The sequence below is a fragment of the Triturus cristatus genome, chromosome 12 (assembly GCF_964204655.1).
Source record: "Triturus cristatus chromosome 12, aTriCri1.1, whole genome shotgun sequence".
In the NCBI taxonomy this organism is placed as follows: domain Eukaryota; kingdom Metazoa; phylum Chordata; class Amphibia; order Caudata; family Salamandridae; genus Triturus; species Triturus cristatus.
The window spans coordinates 72,375,394-72,397,660 of NC_140595.1; the positions used below are offsets into that span (position 1 = coordinate 72,375,394).

Consider the following 22,267-nt stretch of genomic DNA (forward strand, 5'->3'; position numbering starts at 1 on the left):
TTTTTTTTAAAATATCTTTATTGAAGTTTCATTTTTTTACATTTACAAACATACAATTTTGCATTTACATAGCCATTGGTGCTGAAGTAAAGATACCCATCATCTAGTTGTAACTATGTATACGTTAATGGCATGTATATCATCATAGCAATATGGGCATTTGCTTACTCTATCTCCATAGTGTGCAGTGCCATCATTCTGGATAGGGACGTTTATATAGAATTATATGGAGGTATAGAATTTATGTAAGACATTTCTTGGAGCTGAGGAAACACTGATTGGAATTTGAAAACCAATATCAGCTCGACCAAAATGTCTGATAGGAAGTCTTCATAATAGGATCAGGAAGGACTTATCCACCACCAATGCCAAGGTTTTGTTTAAAGGCTTGAGTCACTAAAACCTTGAGTCACTATTACCAGAAATGTAATCAATGCCTATCGAGCCAAGGGGATTCCCTCTGCATAAAAAGTTCTGATAAAATAAGTTGACATGGAAACTATAGACATTCCTGCTCTCCGTGCACAACAGAGAGCGGACTGGTCTTTAGAATCATCTAGTAAAGATGTATTTAGAGATCAGTGTGCCTGTTCTTCAGTATATTTACGTAAAATGCCAGTTTATCATGAATATCAAATGATAAAGACTAAATTTCATAACATTGTGAATAGGTTTCAAAGAATTTGGTGCATTCAATCCTAAGACAGTATGCTATTAGTTGTATCCCTTTTGAGGGGAATCATATACAAAGCTAATCATAGCAGTAGAGTTATATTTTGATATTGCTGCCATCTGGAGTTTAGATGAGAAAAATTTGATGCAAATTATCACAGTTAGTACTTGATTTTAAAACCTTGAAAACGCAAACTATTTCTTGATTATCTGTTCACCCGCTCATTCAAGACAGAAGATGTTAGATGCAATTCAATTCAAAAGTATGTTTGAATGATTAACTTCATGCATTCCTTTCTTAATGACTCATTCCCAAAGGAATTAGTTCATTCTCACCTGAAAGTTGTTTACCAATCCATATTCACAGGAGCTTTCATGGCAGGAAGTAAAGTTGTACCCTAGAAAGCAGGCAGCCGACTGGCAGTTGGCAGTGCCAAGATACAGGGTGTCTGTCAGGTTTCCTGTTGCATCACGCACAATACACGAGGCTGGTTAGGCAATACAAATAGTCAGATACACGATAATCTAAAATAAAAGTAGAAGATGGGTGCTCTGAGAATATATGTACCTGGTGAACAGAAGAACACTGTAGAACTTAGTGTTGCTCTCCCTCCCTCTCTCGCCCAAGCAATTTTTCCGAGGAAAACAGGCACCCTAAGACCCATGTGGAAGCCTGAGACATCTAATTCTATAGGCCTATTACAAGTGACTTTCTATAAAGTACACAACAAGTCCACAGGCATCTATGAGTCTTATAGATTTCATGTAGTAGTCAAAGTTGTAAAATGTACACATCCATAAAATCAGTTTTGTGCTTAAATAAAACACAAATGTGCATTAGTATATATCAAATTCCTTATGAGTGTATTTTCTCCCATTGGTTTTGTGTCAAAATGCTATCTATAGAAATATTGACCTGCACATCACAACCATTTTGTCTATGTATGCGTACAAGGAGAATTATAGATTTTAAGTTCTAACTCTACATATATTTATTTTGACTATATAGTGCAAGTCAGTATTTGGAGTTGAAATATGTACAATGCGTTTTTTTAAACACCAAATTTCTGTACCACACACAAACCCAGGAAAGGGACTTAATCAGGCCCTTTGCTACAGCAAACACTTCTTTTGCAGGACTGGAATCTATCTATGTATACAAGCAAACATAAACACGTGTGGGTGTCTCACCTGCTTCTGAAAATGTTCCACCTAAAAAACTCCTCAATTCTGTCCTAGCTCTGCACTGGAAGCAGCAACTCTGTCATACCACCCAACTTTCAGGATGGAAAATAGCTGCCACAGTTGAAAAATCCCACTGATACTGGTATTGCCAATCTGGGTGAGGAATTTATGTTCATGGTGCAGTTTTTATTAATTTGAGTAGGTCATTGGTGCTCAAACATCTTTTGTGAATTGGGCCATTGAGTCTGTAACTTCTTTTTGTGGAGAATTGCTTGTACCGTTATATGCTGCATGTGGTGACAGCTTATCTCCCATCCTGGTCGTGGCTTACTGCCCAAACAACAGTGTGTTAAATTGATGCTTTGCCAGTTTCTTAATTGCGTGCGATATCCCTAATTGTGGATGTGTTATAGTACATGTATGGGTGTTGTTGTGTGTGTTTGTGCTTTTGGATGAATGAGGACAAGAAGATTCTTCATAGCGTCTCACTGTTTCATAAATATCATACATACATACATACATACATACATACATACATACTCTGCCTAACATACATATATATATCTACATGTCTCAATTGTTATGAATACCTGCAACCACAGCCACAGCCAAATAGGTGATGGTGGATATTACAATGGCCAGCATTGTACCTTTAGGAATAGAACTTTGCGGATCCTACAAATAAATTAATAATATTGAGTTAAACAACCTGCTGCAGATATTTTGACGGTGACTACTTAGATAACATATAATAGACATTTCAGAAGTATTTACAGACACAATGCTGTCCAAACACTAAAACGTACCCTCCTCCCGCCCTCTCTGCACATTTACTGCTCAGTATTGACTCGTGCCTTGTACAGGTAGAACCTCATCTCAATCTTGGAACACTACACCCTGTAGACATCTAGTATTTCACTTAATGTTTTGATTACAATAGTTCATGTTTGAATAAAAACTGATTTTTATGCTGACTGCACCAAAATAAGCATGTGATATAAAAAATACATAATGGGTAACATGCATTAAGGATCAATCAAGCCAGCAGAGGGTTCTGTTGAGAATCACAACTCACTCTGCCCTCAGCCTTTTTTGCATAATATTTCGCCAGTACCCCTTGATAGCAATACTGAGTTACACATTATGTAAATTATATATCTATTTTATTCTATTATGCAATCTTTTTTATACTAAGCATCTGAATAAGACATGCTACACCTTGGTTTATTTTTCATAGCTTGAACAGGTTGTACATAATATCATAACGTCTGGTAATACCTTCTCCCTTTAAAGAGGAAAGTTGATGAAGTTTCAGCTTAGTTAGATCAAGTACCGCTTTATTGATTGATTAAAAGCACAGGCCACATTCAGCAGTCCAGAGCAGGAGTGGAAATTGCAAACACCTTCACCGCCCACAAACTCAATGTCTGCATCATAGAAACATGCAACACCCCAATCGGCACATACATCGTCAATTTCCCGGTCCCTCAACAGTAGGACATTAAAAAATCCAAACCCAACTGAACCAAAGGAGGCATTCAAGCCATCCTCATATCATCATGGCCTTGCAGCCTCAGACAAAAACTACCATGCAGATAATTCCAGCTCCTCTCTGCCACTTTCTACTTTGAGCAGTCCTGACCATATTATCATATCTGATCTACAGACCAGATGGAAAGCAGCTCCACCTTCACGTCTGGGATGTCTGACCCCATTACTGGAGCCCCCAACATCTAATCTAACCACATCTGCTAAATTATTTCAGGCTCCCGCGTGATGTTCCAATAACACCATGAAGAAAGCCTTCTTCAATCATCTGAGGACACTAACAGTCAAATACCTTGCAAGCTGGTTATTCACATCAAGAGCAACTCTTTGGACTACATCTCTCCTCCATGTCCATCCTCGCCTGCTACGCTGCACAACACTTGAACCATGCAGCCTGCTCTTCAACTGCTACAGTAGGGAGCAGCGCAACAAGGATAGTTCAAAACAACCAAGCAATTGTTTCCCTCCATAAAGAACATCCCTAACGACACAGAAACTGAGACTCTCACTAACAGACCTGACACTAATATTCACCGTCAGTTCTCTGTCTTACCACCACACCTCCCTGACTATTAGGATCCTCTCAACCACTTCTCTTTGAATGTCAAATTCTTGGCACCATTCAAAAATCTCTCATACAGCAAGTAAAGTATCAGAAGATTAGAGAAGAATGGAGGACCATCCAGCCCGGATCTCATTGTGGATCCAAGGCCGCCAACTACACTATCGGTAAAAGTTAAGACTTGACAGGCACAGAGCACTCTTCAATCCCATTCAGCACTTTCTCTGCTCCACCCAGAACTACTTTCTAGATTACTCCAAGGAAAGACCACCAACATCAACCAATTTTTCAAGGAGAAAATGAGCAATATCCATCGGCAAGCTAGAAACACCAGACATCAGCATCGCGGTAGTACCATGCGACGCATTCATTTGATCACAATTCAAAGATCAATCTATTGACAACCCTCATAGTCTCCTTCTACAAACACAACTTTAGAGACCACTGATCTAGTTGCACTTTGTTAACATGTGGGCTTCCTCCTTACAAGGCACTATACCTCTAAGTCTCCTGAAATGTTTGCTCCTGCCAAAATTCCAGTGGCTGCTGGGAAGAAGATGGAAAAAACAGAAAAGAAAGTTTCCCCCTCTCTGAAATCCGGTCCAAAGTTCTCCACAAAGATTTCAGCTGAAAATAAACAAATGAGATTTACATGAACAGCCTCCATTCTGAAACCACTTTTTAAGCAATCTTAATGTCGATTCTCCATCATAGCATTCATTACACAATATGAAAACAGAAACAAATGTGCTCAATATCTATAAATGGACTGGTAGGCCGACCTCATTATTAAATATTTTACTGCTGGACAGGTTTCTGTGAAGGCATTATCCAGATTAGGAGACTAACATTAATGCTTCTACTATTGGTTGAGTAATTTTCTTCCTTCGTGGAGGTAATTAGCTGAGAAGGAATTGGTCATTGTAATATGGTAATGTGTCTTGTGTGTGAAAGAAGTATGTTTCAGCCAAAAAGTTTGATAACGGTCTTGTAATGTGAAATCGATTTTATGATGTCACCTCCCTTCAAAGTATCTTTATGTGGACAGACGATTCTTATGCAGCGGTATACTTGCACCCCATTATTATTGTAAAATAAATTTCAAACTCGCAATAATGGAAAGTCCATCACATTTCTAGAGGAAATGCTAAAACTGGAGGAGAATCCATCAGCTGTCCTTGCTATCCTTATGGTATGGGAACATCCATAAACCTTGTCTCTAGGCCCACAGAGTTCCCTGCACAGCAGGCAATGACCTCTTAAGTCGGACTAAAGGTAGGGTGGTGGAATGCCCTCCGCTACCCAGAGACGTATTAAGGCATGGGCAAAGTGAGATCTGACCCGGGGCCCCAGCCTTTCAGGGCCCCCCCGGATAGAGCCAACTCTGCTCTTGTCTTTTTCGAACAGGTCCCCAAAATACATTTGGGCCAAGGCCCCCAAAATTCGTAAACTGTTCCTACCGCTACCTTGACAGCCTTTACTCCATCGACCAAGCTCTCAATAGGGTCTTAGGGAAATGTTGCTTTGGACCGGTAAATATATTATAAGAACAGCTAAACCAACTACTATGAGGTGCTGGAATGTTGTAAAATCCTGGTTTCATCATAAAGACATCTTAAAGTTGTATATCAGTGTTTCATACTTTTGATACTTAACAGATCTTTGTATTATACACATGTACAAAACAACATCAGTGCTGTAGACAAGCTAAACTCCACACAGCCAGCTCTGGCTGGATAAAAGAATGAAGGCACATACCTTTGTAACTAAAGAACCCTTTGGATTTCTTGTCTTCATCTGCAGGAATGAAAGTCCCAATAAGAAAATTTCCAATTGCTATCAGCAGAATTCCCAAAAGAACAAGCTGAGCCTGAAATACCACATGAGAAATACTTTAAAGATTGAAATTAAGATGCATATGTTGTTCATATAAATAAAACACAGTTATATTTTAACATTATTGGATACTTTGCTAGTATTTCTATGTGGAGATTGTGTGTGACAGGAATTCCTGGGCAGAGTCATCTGTATAAACTTTCTGCATTTGTGAGTTATCCTCCTTGGAATGGGGAATAACTGTTTAGACCCGGAATTATCAGGTGGAATTCCAAGGGGTTTAATACAGACATTTCTCACCTCTTCTGAGTAGTTTGTAAATGTCTGTAAGGACTCCAGTGTGGGGAAAGAAGAGTAGTATATTATCTGGTAGGAGGGAGTGTTAAAGGATCCCCTGTGCCTAGGCTGAGGGAGGAGGAGTGATGGTGAATGGATCCAGGCTGCAGAGCAGCATTTTTAGATGCTATTTCACAGCTGGTAAAATCAGGTCAAGTGCTCCTACGCTTAGGAATCCAGCTGGGGGAACACCGGCACACAGATAATTGTTCGGATATGAATTCCACACAGAAATAATACTCCACACAACTTGTTATTAGACCCACCGTGAGTCAGTCAAAAACCACTCACATTATCTCCTTAAAGTGGATGTTCCACCAACACATTTGTGGACATTGAATAGCCCACAAGAAAAAATCCCCTAAACAGCCAGTCATTTTATTTTCCAGTTTAACTTCAGTCTCTTTATCCTTCTTGTCTATTCTAAAGAACATTTCAAGTAAAACAGAGACACGAAACAAAACACACAGAATCACGGTGGCAGGGTATATACTGCGGCACAACTACAGGTATTATCCAAAAAGTAATAATGATAAGTAAACCCTAATAAGGTTTCCTATACAATCTCCAAGATCCAGTTTTTGGATTTATCATTATATGTGCAGAACAATATTTTGCAAAGTACCCTATTTAGGAAAGAGACAGCGGTCAACAGTCTGTTACACTATCAGAGCTCGCATCCCCCCAGTACCAAGAAAGCAATCCCCTATGGGGAGCTGGTACGGATAAAGAGAAACTGCAGTGAAGAAACGCAATACAGAATTCATAGTCAGGAACTATTACAACGATTGAGGCGACGTGGATATAGGGACTCTGTACTTTCATAAGCATTTGAGAGAGCAAACAGGCTGAAACGCCCTGATACATTACAAACTAGAGAAAGGCCTAACAAGTAACGTTTGTCGTTTATTACGACTAACTCGATTTTGAACCATGATTTATTTAAAATACTCAAAAAACACTGGCCCTTACTGAAGTGAGTACCCGGAGTAGGTAATCTTTTAAAGGAAAGTCAGAGTATAGTGTATAGAAGATGCAGGACCACTAGGGAGGAAATGTGTCCTAGTTACACACGACCTAACAAAAAAGTGCAGGACACCTGACTGACCCAACCCGTCGGTTTTTATCCCTGCGGCGGCTGCAATATCTGCCACTTAGGGCAGACCACTAAGACTTTTAAATTCAATACAAACAGGACTTACACTATCAGACATTTTTATTAACTGTCTGATATGATTTGTAATCTATGTGATTATTTGTGTATGTGGTAAAGTCTACATAGGCGTACGGTACGTCCCCTCGAAACACGCATTCAAGAACATAGAAGAGCGTGTCTAAATGGAGGCTCCTCGTATGCACTGGTGTCGTATGCACTGGTGTCCCATGCGTGTACCTCAAGCAATAGTAGGTGCAATTTTATGTTCCACGCTATTGACCTCTTAACTAATATGCGGAGGGGAGGTGATAGGGAACTGCTTTTACACCAACTAGAAGCAAAATGGATTTGCAGGTTGATATCCACGATTCAGGGACTTAATTTAGATACGGAACTGCATTATTTTCTATAACTGTTTACATCCTTGGTAGAACTGATATTCTTGCTGATGTGTTCCTGAATATCCAACTGTGGAAGATGATGTGCTGTGATAAATGATTTTCTTCTGTTATGGCTCAACAACGCTTGATATAAATAGTATCATGTACACTAATGTTCTCTGTAACATCAAAAAATTACGAGAACCAAAAGGCGTTCTTTTAGTTCTGATTTCATGCTCATCTACCTCTTTTGTACAATTTACTTACCTCCACTGTCAATTCTGGCTATTTTAGTTGGCCCTATTCTTCTCGCTTTGATGAATTAGTGAAATTAAAGACACTACGTGCACTGCCTCTGTATTACTCAGACAATTGAGTAACGTGTATCTTAAGTAGCGGAGTTGGCGCTATTCGTTTTTTCTTGCATTTGAGATCTTATCAAGTGTCTTGCCTTTTTATCTGTTAGTTGGTGCTGCACTTTAAGTGTAGGCACCATTTTATTCACGGAGTACGACATCCATGGAGTTGGTTTATGAGATTTTCCCAAATACTCCACATTTGGTGCACTTGAAGTATAGGCACCACTTTTATTTACGGAGTACGACATCCATAGAGTTGGTTTATGAGATATTTCCAACTACTCCACACGTACCTCTGGGGTGGACTATGTATAATTTAGAGTGTAACATTTTAGCTTTTTTCGCAGCTTTGAACATTTGTGTTATTATAGGTTACATTTGACCGATGGACTATGTATATTTTGGAATTCACTTGCTTCAACTTTCTTGTAGGCCAAAATATCGGTGTTACCACGACCATCAGGGTGATCCCTGTGTGTGCTAGTTCAGTCCTTATGGAGTGAACTGTATAATCATTCATGTTAATGTTTTTAACAAGTCGGTATTTATGACTAGCATGGTTCTTTACTAGCGTGGCTCTTTGGTATTGACACACACAGACCCAGTCCTGGTATTCGGGGCTGGCACAGTTTGTAGAAACCCATGGTGTATGTATGGACACACGGGGTTTGAGACTTCATTCATATTATTTCCGCTTTTTTCAAGTTGGCTAATCTTCCACTTTAAATATTATATTATCATTTGGTTTGTCCCAACTCCATCTTAGGTCGAGTTTGTTTCTTTTATTAATAAGCTGTTTTGGGCATTTGTGGCCTCTGTATTCCCACGTTATGCGCTTCTGTTTATCTGTTCATGAAGCATGAGATTCTACTACAAAAATGGAGGTCTCGGTATGCGCTCTAGTTTTGAATCAGGATTGCTTGATACATTGCACCTGACGGTACTTTTGAGTGTTTGGCAACGGCACGTTTGGTTGGCTATTTAATGCCGATTTGTATGGAATGGGGGGTGTTTTGAAATTATACGTGGAAGAAGTACGTCTCTCGGCCGTATACAAGTGAGTTTACCATTGAACTTGCGGGTGCTTGCGCGCTATCTACCGCATAGACCGATGCCTTAATATTATTTTACATATGTGCTTGAATTCACAGTTCGGCGGTATAGCGCAACACTTGGGGCGCTTGGGTTCGCGTGGCTACCATTCGTGAACTATTATTACTAGCGATTGCTGGCGTGGTTTACACTGTATGTATATTAAAGGTATTTGGAGTTTGTTTGTTATTTTTCTTTCTTTTCACATTGGGTGTTTGTGCTTCTTGGCCTTGAGTGGGGCTTGGCATTTTGATCCTATGGGGTTTGTTTTCTTTCACTTTTTCACTGCTTTAACGAGTTCGCATTACGACATGGCCTGAAAGTTTGGGACGGGACAGCTGATATTAATTCATACATGGTATGATGTTAACAGCTAATTTCTGTTTTACTTTTTCGTTGTTTTACCTCTGTAGACTTGTTGCTAGGACTCAGCAATAGCTTCCTCGACCAACCCGGGCGAATTTCGCTTGTTGGACTACTTTTTTGGTGGGTATTAAGCGCGAGCATATTGAATTTTTGTTCTCTTCCTTACTCGGTTTCTATGCGGTGCACTCAGTTTTTGGGCTGTGGTGACATAACATGGCACAATGTGTACTCCCATTGTTGGTTGGCGCTGAGAGTCTTTCTGAACATTTCTTTACATCTGTGCTGAGTGTGCCAATGTAAGCACGATAACGGTACGTGTAGAGGCAGTGCCTCAGAACATAGCTCCTGTCTATCTTACATGCCAGCAGTTCTTTCTCATAATTATTATTTGTTTTCGTAATTTATGTGATGATGTACTGTGGGGTCTTTTGTGGACACAATGCTTTTATTTCATTTTGGTTTTTGCCTTCTTCCCCCCCTTTTTTCATTCTACATTTTTTCTTGGTCTGTTGTTCTTTTACCTTTTTTCTGTCTTTATACCTTCGCTTTTATCCTCTCCTGTCCTGTATTTGTTTCTCTCCCTAGGATTAATGGTTAATGCCTATGCTTAGGCCTTTTTCCTTGCCACTTTTTTTATCTAAGTTGGTGTGGCATCAATGTTATGTAAATGAAAAGTATGGATACACTGTACACAAGACGTTTTCTACATTTCCGCAAAAATTATTTTTGTCGTTTCATTTGGGACATTTAACTTCTAATGTGTTTAGTTTTCATGTCTGTTGATATGTTGTTCATGTTTGTTATTGTCAAGATATTATGTTTTTGTTATTATATGTATATATATAAAGTTTGTGATAGTGTTGTTTGTGTTACATTTGCAGCCCTGAAGAAGCCCGCACGGGTGAAACGCGTTGGCTGTGTTGCATATAAATTACGAATAAAAGATCTATTACATCAAGCCTAACTTGTTCCTGTCATCGTCACTCGTCCGTGTGTTGTGGACTGTTTCCAAGGATTGTTGTGCAATTGTCTCTTTACATGTGCCTCTCTTATTTTTGTTTTTATATAGATACAAAACAATTTATTACTCCATGTTGATACATTGGCATGAGTGGTCCACATGAAGTAACAAAGTATCATGGGCTTCTTTTCCACTTGTGTCAGAGAACCACATGATGAGAACACAGTGCCTACCAAGGGCCCTGCCCAGCAGATATGCCTCGGTGTCTGTAAAGTTCGAGTCGATTGAGAGGTTTTTAATCCCAAAAGAGTGGAATATTCCTCATACTGCAAGCTCTGGATCCTACCGCAGACTCAATTAAATGAATAGTTCTTCACAGTATTAACCCCCTTCAGCCCCCTAAAGAGGTGTTAACAACCTTCAGACCCCTCTGAAGATGCATTAACCTCCTTCAGATCCCCGAAGATGCATAAACTACCTTCAGAACCCAGAAGAGGTATCAACCACCTTCAGACCCCTGAAGAGGCATTAACCACCTTCCGACCTCTGAAGAGGTAGTAACCCCCTTCAGACCCCTGAAGAGGCATTAAGCACCTTCAGACCCCTGAAGAGGTATTAACCACCTTCCGACCTCTTAAGAGGTAGTAACCCCCTTCAGACCCCTGAAGAGGCATTAAGCACCTGCAGACCCCTGAAGAGGCATTAACCACCTTCCGACCTCTTAAGAGGTAGTAACCCCCTTCAGACCCCTGAAGAGGCATTAACCACCTTCCGACCTCTAAAGAGGTAGTAACCCCCTTCAGACACCTGAAGAGGCATTAAGCACCTTCAGACCCCTGAAGAGGTTCCCTGCGTATGAGCTCAATTGCAGTGTGATGATACACACTCAGCTGTGAGGGCCTCAGTACTCTTAATCCTGCAACTTTCACACATCCACTAACAATAATCTCAGGTCTTTGATAGCTTTTAAATTTTTGTTCTACTGAACTTCATGGCAATGACAATTTGGCTCATTCAGAGTCAAGTGACAATCTTAATTGATGCTCAAATGGTCGTCTGTGTTCAAATCAAGACATAGACTTGTACGGGCATCATTACATATCAACTTTTTTCTGCTGGCATATTTTTCGGGTAAAAACATGGTGACATTTATCAGAGCAAACCTGTTTGGAAAGAGAAAAGCAATACTAAATTTAGCCTTATTCCTAGGAAAAAGTTAGTATAGCTAAAGTATGGAGCATTCAGTGCCTTTAGGTACGAGTATGACCCTACCGATTATCACACGATTCAGAATGCGGTTTAACAAAATGGAAGTAAACGTATTTTATGATGAATGTGGCTACATAGTCCAGCTTGAAAATTACAATTATCAAGGCATGGGTTCAGATTGTTTAAAGAAATAAAAGTTGGAAAATGAACTCTCGCCTGACCGGCATCGTAGCGGAAGGAGTCGGCAGTCCCCCTGCCCTTATTACAATGTGACCACCTTCACGGCACAAGCACGGCACGGCACAAGCTGCAATAGAAAATATATACTTTAAAAAAAAACCTGCACTGTGTGGCAGGCACCATGCAGTGCCTGCCACATGTGCAGGGATGTTAAGGGGGTACCATAGGGGCCCCCCAGCCACCAGAGCGGAGGGGCAAGGGGGATGGTGGGCCCGCTAGGGGCCCCCAAAGTCACTTTCTGCCTGCCTTTTCATAGCATGAGAACCGCCATGAAAGTGCAGTTTGAAAGGGACATTGTAATATCTACTGCTGTGCTTGAGAAGTCACCACCCCTATTGTAGGGATTACTGACCCTCGAACGGTCGGATTGGCTCCTTGAGCCCGTCAAAAAGCATCGGACTGTCCCTCCGCCTGCTTCCTCCGACCACACACATTGTAATGCGTCGATCGGACCGCAGCAGCAGATGGCAGTCGGACAGCATCCGATGAGCCATCGGATGCGGTCCCACCGCCATCAGAATGAACCCATAAGAGTGGATAACTGTGTGGAAAATGACAAAGAAATGAGTCGAAATTGTCAGTAACATTAAATGAATAATTTAAATCAGTAAAAAGACAGGTTGTTCAGTTTATATATTTATTTAATGCATTGTTTTTGCTTTCTTCCACATAATTTAGAGTATATTCGTTTCCGCCAAAGAAATGCGGGCAAGAGTCTCATGGTACGGAATCGCCTTACCTTTGCTTCCCACTCCATCCCGGCCACAGAGATTCCTAAAAGCAGCACCACAGTGATGCTCCCTATGATCCGGATATCGTTTATGCGGTCCACGAAGCCAGCTCCGTTTTCCTGTTGAAAAGAAAAAAATTGGTACCATTTGTTCTGAATGCTTTAAAAATGCTGATATTGAACATCACAACCCTGCGGAGAGCTCTGATCACCTTCATTATATACATTTAAAACAGTGGTGTCCAACGTAGGACTAAGAGGGACTGCGCCATGTCGGAATATGTATGGAAAAAAATTAATAAGGGGAATTTAAATGGATCTTATTTGAATAGTCTGTGGGTATCCTGAAAACCTGGCAGGGATCCTGCCTCCTAGACCTATGTTAAACAGACCTGACTTAAAACATCTTTCATTATTAGGATTTCCACATAGTGATACATTACCAAGTGCCATGCTCACTATTGGAGGAAGACTGCTTAGCTCATAAATATTTATTAGAAATAAAGAGTAGAGATGCTCATCTTCCCATCATGCACAGCAGACTGCAGTCTATTGCTTCAAAACATGTATTTTGCTCCTGATAAATGAAAACTTGAGCAAGGTCTATGGTAACCTATATTTTCACAAGCTACTGGATATAAATAGAGTTATGAAGGGCCCTGAGTCTACGATATCTTATAAATATTCATTAGCCTCTCGCAGAATGTGAGGGTTGGGGGCTCTTAGGCGGATTAGGGTGGCCCACTGAGTCGCGGGAGCTGCAGGGGCCTGCGTAACACCCCGCACCCCACCCGAAGTATTACATTAGCGTACTGTGACAATGAGGGCGCGTCCAAAGGGAAATGCATGGACAAGAATGAATGGTGGGCCGCTACCCCCCCCCCCCCCCCCCTCCACCTCTTGTTTCTTCCCTACAGGACACCTGGACTACAGATCCCAGAAACCCCTCCTGCCTGGACGACTCTTTGGAAGAAGGCGCTTCGAAATTGGGTATCCCGAAGGATGCGACTCCGCCCCTTGACGTCACATCCTATAGAGCCTTAAGGAAGAGGGAATCCCGGAAGTGGGTGTGGCACAACACTGGCGACAGAGTCGAGTCGGACAAGGAAAGGACCGTGCTTTATGGAGGAAGCGGGACCACGAGCAAAGAAACCGATCGGGAGGCCGTGTCAGCAGAAGTCCCGGTGGAGCTCTCTGTTCCAGGATGCGGAGGCTGTATTTGCAGAAGTGTGGCCTGTCCTCCAAGATGCAACGCACACATAGATACTCTTTGTCCATATGTGTCGTACTGTGATACTGCAGAGCAGAAGTCGATGAGGTGTAAAAATTTGAAGGAAGTCTCTTCGTCACATTAGTGAGGACTGTTGTGATCTGCCTTAGAATATCAATGGACAAATTGCCTGGCAATATGGCTATCTGTTTTTGTGGCCTATCAGCCACCAAATCTCTTTTATCGGCTAGCTTACTATTCATTAGAACTAACCTAAAAGCTCCCTCAGTAGCCATGAATGGCCAAGGAATCTTGGCTTCTTAGTCTCACAAGCTTGTTGCCTTCTCACCTTTCCTTAAAGGCGGGTTTCTGTATGTACTCCCTGGATTAAGATTCTGGGCCTTAGGAACATGACGCGGAACTAAGCTTTAGAGGAGCTACTATAAGTTAAAAAAAACAATATAAGAACAACAAAAGGTTGTGCAAGAAAAATATTTTTTTTGTACCTCATGCAATCATTTAACCTGGTAGTAAATTCACAAGAATGGATACTTACGGCCAAAAGATCACTGACGGTTTCCGAGAAACCAACAACATACATAGCTACTGCAACAGCATTAGCAAAGGCAAAGATGAGCCCAATAGAGCCACCAAACTCAGGGCCCAGACTTCTTGAGATCAGATAGTATGCACCACCTGAGGGGTAAAACACAATGATTACAATCTGCAAAGACGTTGACGAACATTGTGCGTCTTTTTTGCCAACAACACCTGGTGGAATATATGCAAGCATTGGCAAAGCCAATAGGTTGGGCTTTTTTTAAACATGCAATCGCAAAACAAATAGATCTACCTGTCTATTATGGGAAGTGTTTGGCAATAGTTGTGGGACTTTGTGTGTGTTGCTCCGAGCTGTCCTAGAAATAAAATACCATAGTAATGCATCCTCTTGGATTACAACAATATGGAATATATAAAGCTAAAGCTGGCTGTAGTGAGACCTAAAAAAGTACAAAAAAAGACTCATGAAACAATTCTTAAATCATTGACTTGATTCAGAGCTTTTTTGGTTTAAAGTGCTATAACTAACATTTTTCCTCATTATAAAAAAGTTTTATATTTCATAGTAGATACTAAAACCATTGTCCTAAAACATCCATAGCAAAGGGGGGCATCATTCCAGAGAATGAAAGGTATTTAGAATGCTGTGTACAACAATATAACATACTATTGTGTGAAAAGGGGATAAAAATGTGAAAATATAAAATAAATGATTGTAGGAAAACAAAGAACAATATTCTCCTTCGCGATGAATAAGTTGTTCATCAGCTATGCAGACAAAGAATTAGCCAAAAAAAGATTATATTCAAAATTCACCCGAAAAACGGAATATCTAAAATGTGGGTGAGTCTCACAATTGGGCCTGGGCGGTAAACTTCGCTCCGTTCACAGAGTTTGTGGAGTTTTCTGCACTCCACGGAGCTCGCGGAGTGCAGAAAAGTCCGCTTCGCGATGTGCAGCGGATTTTTTTCCCCGCTCGCAATTTCGAATGGTAAGTTCTACCGTTCGGGAGCGCGAGCTGCCGCTCGGGTACAATTTCTACCCGAGCTGTGGGAATACCAGCACAAACTGCAGTTCGCACTGCACTCCGCCACTCGCCGAACTTCGCGGTGTTTTTTTGTAACTTCGTGGAGTTCTGTGTTGCAAAACTCCGCAAACTACGCCCAACCCAACCCACAATCATGTCTGACTAACAAACTCCACTTTCATTGGATGTAAAGTTGTTTTATGTTGCTGTTCTGAAACTCTTGCATGGCTCTGGCCTTTGTGGACTAAGGTGTGACACCAATCACCTATGAAGAGATGATTCAAGTGTAAATGGACAAACACTGGCACAACCCATGAGGTCATTTGCAGTACCAAAGTAATAAAACACTATTCTAACCATTGCAGCGACCGGTATGCTTAGACTGTAACAGAGCACTACTCTGTTTCAACCGGTCATAATGTGAGCATCTCTGTTAATTGATTGACAGTCTGTGGGGCTTTTATTACCTTTAATTTGTGCTCTGACAATGATTTGATTATTCAGGGTTTAAAGTCGCATCATGTTATTCTATTTATTTTTTCCAGACATACATACAAATGTCAGAATGCACCTGAGATTGTATATGTGAGTTTTGTCAAAATTTTAATCTTTGCCATGGTTTGAGCTAGAAGTGATTTGACACACAAAAACTCACCTAAAAACCAAGCTCGCTGGACCGACTTTGAATACGATGACGAAGACTCCATCTCTAAAATCCTCTCTACCTTAAACCCAAATAACCACTTTAATAACCCGCTAGCATCCAACTGCCTCGCTGCTGCCTCCCAATCCATTGTTCCTTGCTGGACTGCAATAATCAACGCCTCTCTCCAGCAGGGATCGATTCCAGACCCCTTGAAAGCCGGCCAAGTCCTCCCTATTTTAAAAAAAACATCACTAGATCCAGCCTCCCCAGACAATTTTAGACCTATCTCCAATATCCCTCTGTTAGCCAAAGTTTTAGAGAAGTGTGTACAACAGCAACTAAGTCAGCACATCAACAACTTCCACCTACTTGATGACTTCCAATCTGGAGTCAGACCGGGGCACAGCACTGAAACTACTATGCTCCACATCGTGGACGACGCCCTCCAAGCACTTGACCAAGGCAATACCTGCCTTCTAATCCTCTTAGATCTATCCTCCGCCTTCGATACGGTCAACCATGAAAAACTACTCGAACGCCTCAAACTCAGGATGGGTTTGGATGGCGTTGTCCTAGAATGGTTCAGGTCCTTCCTCCACAACCGGTCTCAGAGATTCCTCATTAATGGCAACCTATCAGCTCCCACCCCGGTCACGGTTGGAGTCCCACAAGGTTCAACCCTGTCACCCACCCTCTTTAATCTTTACTTAGAGCCACTCACTGAAGTTCTTCGTACCGCCAACATCTCCTACCATATGTACGCGGACGACACCCAAATATACATCAATATTGCATCACTCGAGGAGATCCTCTCCCTGAACGAGACCCTGAAACTAACTGTCCAATGGCTAGCCGCTAACCAGCTAAAACTCAACGCAAAGAAAACTGAATTTCTCCTAATCTCCCCCTCAAAAGCCAACCCGGACATTCAGATGTGGATCAAGGCCATCACAGCCTTAAACTGCCCGCCGACCATTGTGGACCCTGCCAAATCTCTGGGCATAATCCTCGATTGTAACCTGAACATGCAATAACTCGATGGCTAAATCAGCCCGATTCCACCTGAGCTACCTGTGGAAGCTGAAACCTTTCATCGATACTCCTGAATTAAAAATGGCAGTCCAAGCACTAGTCATCTCTCACAGGATTACCCAAGATCTCCTTGGCACCTCTAAAAGCCTGCCTCAACGCGGCCGCCAGACTACTCACCGGCACTAGGAAATTCGACCACATCTCTCCACATATGAAATCACTAAACTGGCTCCCTCTTGAGGCCAGAATACAGCTGAAACTGGCATGCATTACACACAAGGCTCTATACGCAAACTCCCCTGCTTATCTGGCACAGAAACTAGTGGTATCTGGAGGAAGCAGGAACTCCCGGTCCGCGAGAAACCTCTTGCTCCAACCTGCCCATTTTCAGAAAAAAAGAACCTACAATAGGGCGTCCTCTGGGGCAGCACCAAGAATTTGGAACTCTTTCCCACCCGCCATTAGAAAAATCCCCTCTCTACCACGTTTCAAGGAGGAGGCAAAAACTTTCCTCATGGGTAAAAATACCTCGGCTAAGGCCTGCTCTCAACCACCACAGTGTGCCTGACGAATCTAAGACTATTGCTTCTTCCTCAGATCACCAACTCACCCCGTTGAGAAATGTGGGGCTTCTGTTTCTATCGATGCTAAATATAACTGTAACCACACACTTGTGTCCTCTTTTGTCCCCTGCTCCCAACACCCCTGCCCCGCGCCATCCTTTGTATATTCCTGTACTTGAGACTTTTTGTTTGTTCTCCTCTGTAAACCATGTAAAGCGCTCTGATACCCTCACGGGTCAAGTTCGCACTCTATAAAACATTAAAATAAATAAATAAATAAATGTGCTATCCAAATTGTGCATGTAAGAAGAACTAAGGGGCCGATTCACAACATTTTTTATGGAAATGGGAAGCAGTATTGCTACTTTTGTACTCTTCAACGTACTCCATGTACTCCACACTAACATGCTCCAAATCTAAAAGTACTTATTAGTAAGATTGCAAAGATGAAACAGTCCTTTCTGTTTGTACTAAATGTACACCACAATACAGATTTTATTTCCTTTTAATTCCATTTCACCTGTTTGGGGACCAATTCACAAAGGCATGGAAAAGCATGGAAAAGAATACCACAGCAGTACTATACATACTCAAAAGCGCTTTTGTGAATAGGTCCCCATTTTCCCAAGCAGTAATGTAGAAAGCATGGGATAGATCAGAATAAAAGACAAATATTTTGTTCATACTAAAAAGTTACGTTTTTTAAACACCATTGACAGATGTGTCATTTCCAAATAGACTCGTATATATTAATTCTTTCTTCTACTTTTCATTTGGTCGTGATCAACATACCTTAAGCCACTTGTTCAAATGAATTGATTAAACCAAAATGGCTTTTACTAGCATCCTAAATTAGCTATATCATCCTTTCTTTGATATATTTGAAGGAGAATGGGGAAACTGTTTTGAGCCTTGAACACCGTGAACATAGTTTGTAAGAAGGAGGATCGGGCGGCATCAATCTTGTCAATATAGAAAAGTAGCACTAGCAATAATTAGAATGATCCGCAATAAGATCTGTCCTATATGACATTAAAAGTTCATTTATCAGATTATTTACATAATTCTATGACTTAGATGCACTACTTTTGTTAGTTAGGTATTTGATATAGTGTCACCCTAAATCCAGAAAACAATGAAGTGCATTAAAAAGATAATTTCATTTTAGTAAGAGCATCTTTAATGTGAATTCCTGGACGTAATCCACTTGATTGTTTGTGGGAGATTAAGACTGTAATACAGAAGCCTCTATGGGGTTGGGGTGTGTGGTCGTGGGGGTTGTAACATGTAATTGGATCAATAAACTACATAGTTGTAATTTTTACAAATGTTTTCTAATTGCACTATTAGGCATGTTTACATTATATATATATATTCAAGGCTATTCATCTGTCCTATTTTTTATGGCTAAAATTCATTGCGACTTTATATTTAGGTTCACATATAGCATTTCTAAATTTGATGAAGTATGTTATTTTAGCATAAGAAAATATCAAACAATAGTCTGCATAGCTCATGCATGTAGCTTCTATTGTGGATTCAATCATTGTATGTAATAAGGTACAAAAGATTTTACCTATTTCTTTATAAAATGGCAATCACAAACCATTAATATATGACATTTCTGATGAGTCAGTGTTCAGTGACCTGTAACAACATGTAAATGAAAGAGTTACCTTACCTCCTCGTACAAAGCCATTGGTGGCTATGGCAGAAGTTGATAACCCTGTGATGAAAGTGACCACCGTTGCCATGAGGATGATTAGGAAAGTTAGACCTGAAGAATGAAATGATGAGCGGACATCTTAGTTTCTTTCTAAAGTCTTATTGTCTAATCACTCAATTGCCTAGCAGATTCATTTTCAAAAGTATATTTTATTCGATTATTTCTCAGTATTGTGATTTAATATGAATATTCTTACATGTTTACTACTCTTATGTATCTCTTTTATCATATTGGTATTAATTTTCCTTGTTCTTTTCTTAGCTTTTCTTCAGTTTTCTCATTCTTCTTTTCTTGTGTTCTCTATAGTATTTCTTTTTAATATGTTCAATTAATAATTTAACCTGCATTTTCAATAGTTAATATTAAATACTTATATTTTTATGTGAATTGGTTTCGAACATATGTTGCTCTTGTTTTACAACTGTTTTATATAGTTTACTGAAGTATTGCTTGTCAGGATACTCTATATGAGAAATGAAAGTTGTATTTTGTTTTAACTCATTTCATTCTCTCTATATGAGAATGTTCCCACTTTTATAATACAGCAAATATGGTTTAGAATATATTTCTTCATTATTTGTGGGTGCTTTAACTCTCTTCTGAATTGTATTTTACAAATTAATAAAAACAAAGACAACTCGAAATACTTTAAAAAATATATATAAATAGATTTTTTTATCATCTATGATTGCTTTTTGGAGCAGAATCAATTATTTGGAATCCATCATCAAGCAGGGTTGCAGGTGTGGACACTTCTGTTGACAAATAGTCAAAAGGTCACGTGGTAGGAAATTTTGATTTATTGGTGAGCTGTGTGTGCTTTCAAGGTCATGTCCATAGAGAAGACCTGAAGTTTAATGTCACAAATCAACGTATCTCACAATTCTGAGTGAGGGGCTAAGAAACTTATTGTTGGGCAACTGGTGCTCAGTAAGATGGGCCACGTTTTTGTTGATCTGACTTTGACCTCAAAATCACTAGGACATGACAATGGGAAAGATTTCAAAGGCACTGAGATCCAGGGTGTGGGTACTGGATATCACTTAAAGCACACAATAACTCAATATTCATGTGACAAATGGATGAGCAACCACTGCCATGTGGTCCTAGTGTACCTTGTAACTGTTATATCCAGCAGTATCATGCTCAAACTTAATTAAAAAAAATGGGCCTGTACTTTTATTTTAAAAGGAGATTACCTGAGCTAAGTGCTTTGTTCAGGGTGAGGCTATAGACACTTCCTTGCTTTCAAAAGAGCACTGTTTTATTTTTTCAAAAAGCAACTTCTCTCTAACTTTAACAGAACATAGGGAAAGTCACTGGCACAGCATGTTTGGGAAATAGAAATCATTAGTTAACAGTATTTTCTATTTTGGATGCTGCAAAATTGCTTTTATAAGTCTGCCATTTTCTGCCTTTCAGAAACCAATATGACCTGCTGGACTTAATCATTTTCCTTAGCTAAGACCCTTATGACTCAATAGTTACTTGATTTGTTTCATACAGACTACAATCTCAAGAGGTGCTCGACTCTCAGTCTTCAAAGCTGCTCCTGAACAATGGGTTTCCTACTTGTGACTTATTTTACCTTTCTGTTTTGTATCATCTGTTAAAGGAAGATTCTGTCAGTGGCCTTGAAGTGTAAAGATCTAACAGACCAAAGGGAACTAAACCCCCAGGTGGACAAAGCAAATGTGTTGAGAGAGTGTTTATTTTTATTTTATTCATAGAAGCTCAGTAGGATCAAGTTATGTTCTGTCATTTTGTGCAAATGAAGAAAAACACATTTTGGGCTTACATTTGCCATAAGTGATCCTGTGAAACAAAGACTGGATCATAGTTATGAGGAGAATATTGCATGGTAAACTTCTCTGAGACTTTCAAAAGTTGGTCACTGGCTAACACAACTACCCAAGAGGGTCCATAATCTGACTATCAGTGGCTTTCTGCAGTGAACCTAATATACCTGGAAATATATGTGGAGAAAACTCAAGGAACAAAGACTGTTGCATCTTCCTGAAAGAGAACCAGAAAGACCAGTGGGAATGAAACTTAAGGTTGTGGTTCTGACTGGAAGTAGGGGCACGTCCTTCTCACTTAAATTCATGGTCTGGTTTTCCTGGAGCAGTTCCTCAAAACCTTTGCACTTTTGGAACCTGAAAAAGTTATGGCACTTTTGGGAAAGTTGATACTTAAAAGAACTTTTGATCTCAGGTGGACTGAAGCCTACCTGATAAGTAGACAAAATTGGCAATGCAAGATCTAAGTAGATTGGACACAGCTTACCCCAAAATGATAAGGGGCAGCCTCCTCTGATTTGTTAATAGTTGTAAGTTATAAATCTTGCTAAAAAATGTTACATGACAAATTAGATATGGCAGAAACGTTTCAAGATGTTTGCAGACCAATCAGACTTATGTTTGCCACCTCTTCCTATAATATTAATGCCACATTCTATTCCAAATAAATAAACTATTCCATAGAGGATGTGCCACAGATGGTCTGAAGTTGAGGAGAATCCCTAATTACTGATATAGATAGCATTAGACATATATCTGTATGAAAAATGTAGCCTGTTTTAGCAATGTGCACCTTTAATTTCCTGTAGTGAAGAAGGAAGTCATTCCAGTTCCGCTGTACAAACCTCTGTTACCATAAAATAACATAACATTGCACGTTATGAAATTACTACATATCACATAATAAGTTCTTCATTGCAATCAAAACGGTGATCTCCTTTAGTACACCGGGTTCCCCAGTTACATGTGGCCATATGTAACATGAGCTGTGGAAAACAATGTGTGAAGAAGGTAAGTGCAAGGCGTACAAAGTCTTTCTTAGAAGCCCACTGATGGCACTGCTAGGATTCC

The 22,267-nt window shown here is 40.3% G+C and overlaps 1 protein-coding gene across 1 annotated transcript in view; it reads right to left on the reverse strand.

Moving 5' to 3' along the window:
* LOC146772547 (solute carrier family 12 member 2-like) overlaps nt 1-22,267 on the reverse strand; it is a 133,840-nt gene that overhangs the window by 62,083 nt on the left and 49,490 nt on the right. The window contains exons 4-10 of the mRNA XM_085636755.1: nt 19,353-19,448; nt 14,399-14,538; nt 12,642-12,752; nt 5,726-5,837; nt 4,467-4,594; nt 2,448-2,532; nt 1,009-1,160 (exon numbers count right to left, since the gene is read on the reverse strand). Of these exons, the coding sequence (XP_085492881.1) occupies nt 1,009-1,160; nt 2,448-2,532; nt 4,467-4,594; nt 5,726-5,837; nt 12,642-12,752; nt 14,399-14,538; nt 19,353-19,448 (824 nt within the window). The remainder of the gene's footprint in view (nt 1-1,008; nt 1,161-2,447; nt 2,533-4,466; nt 4,595-5,725; nt 5,838-12,641; nt 12,753-14,398; nt 14,539-19,352; nt 19,449-22,267) is intronic.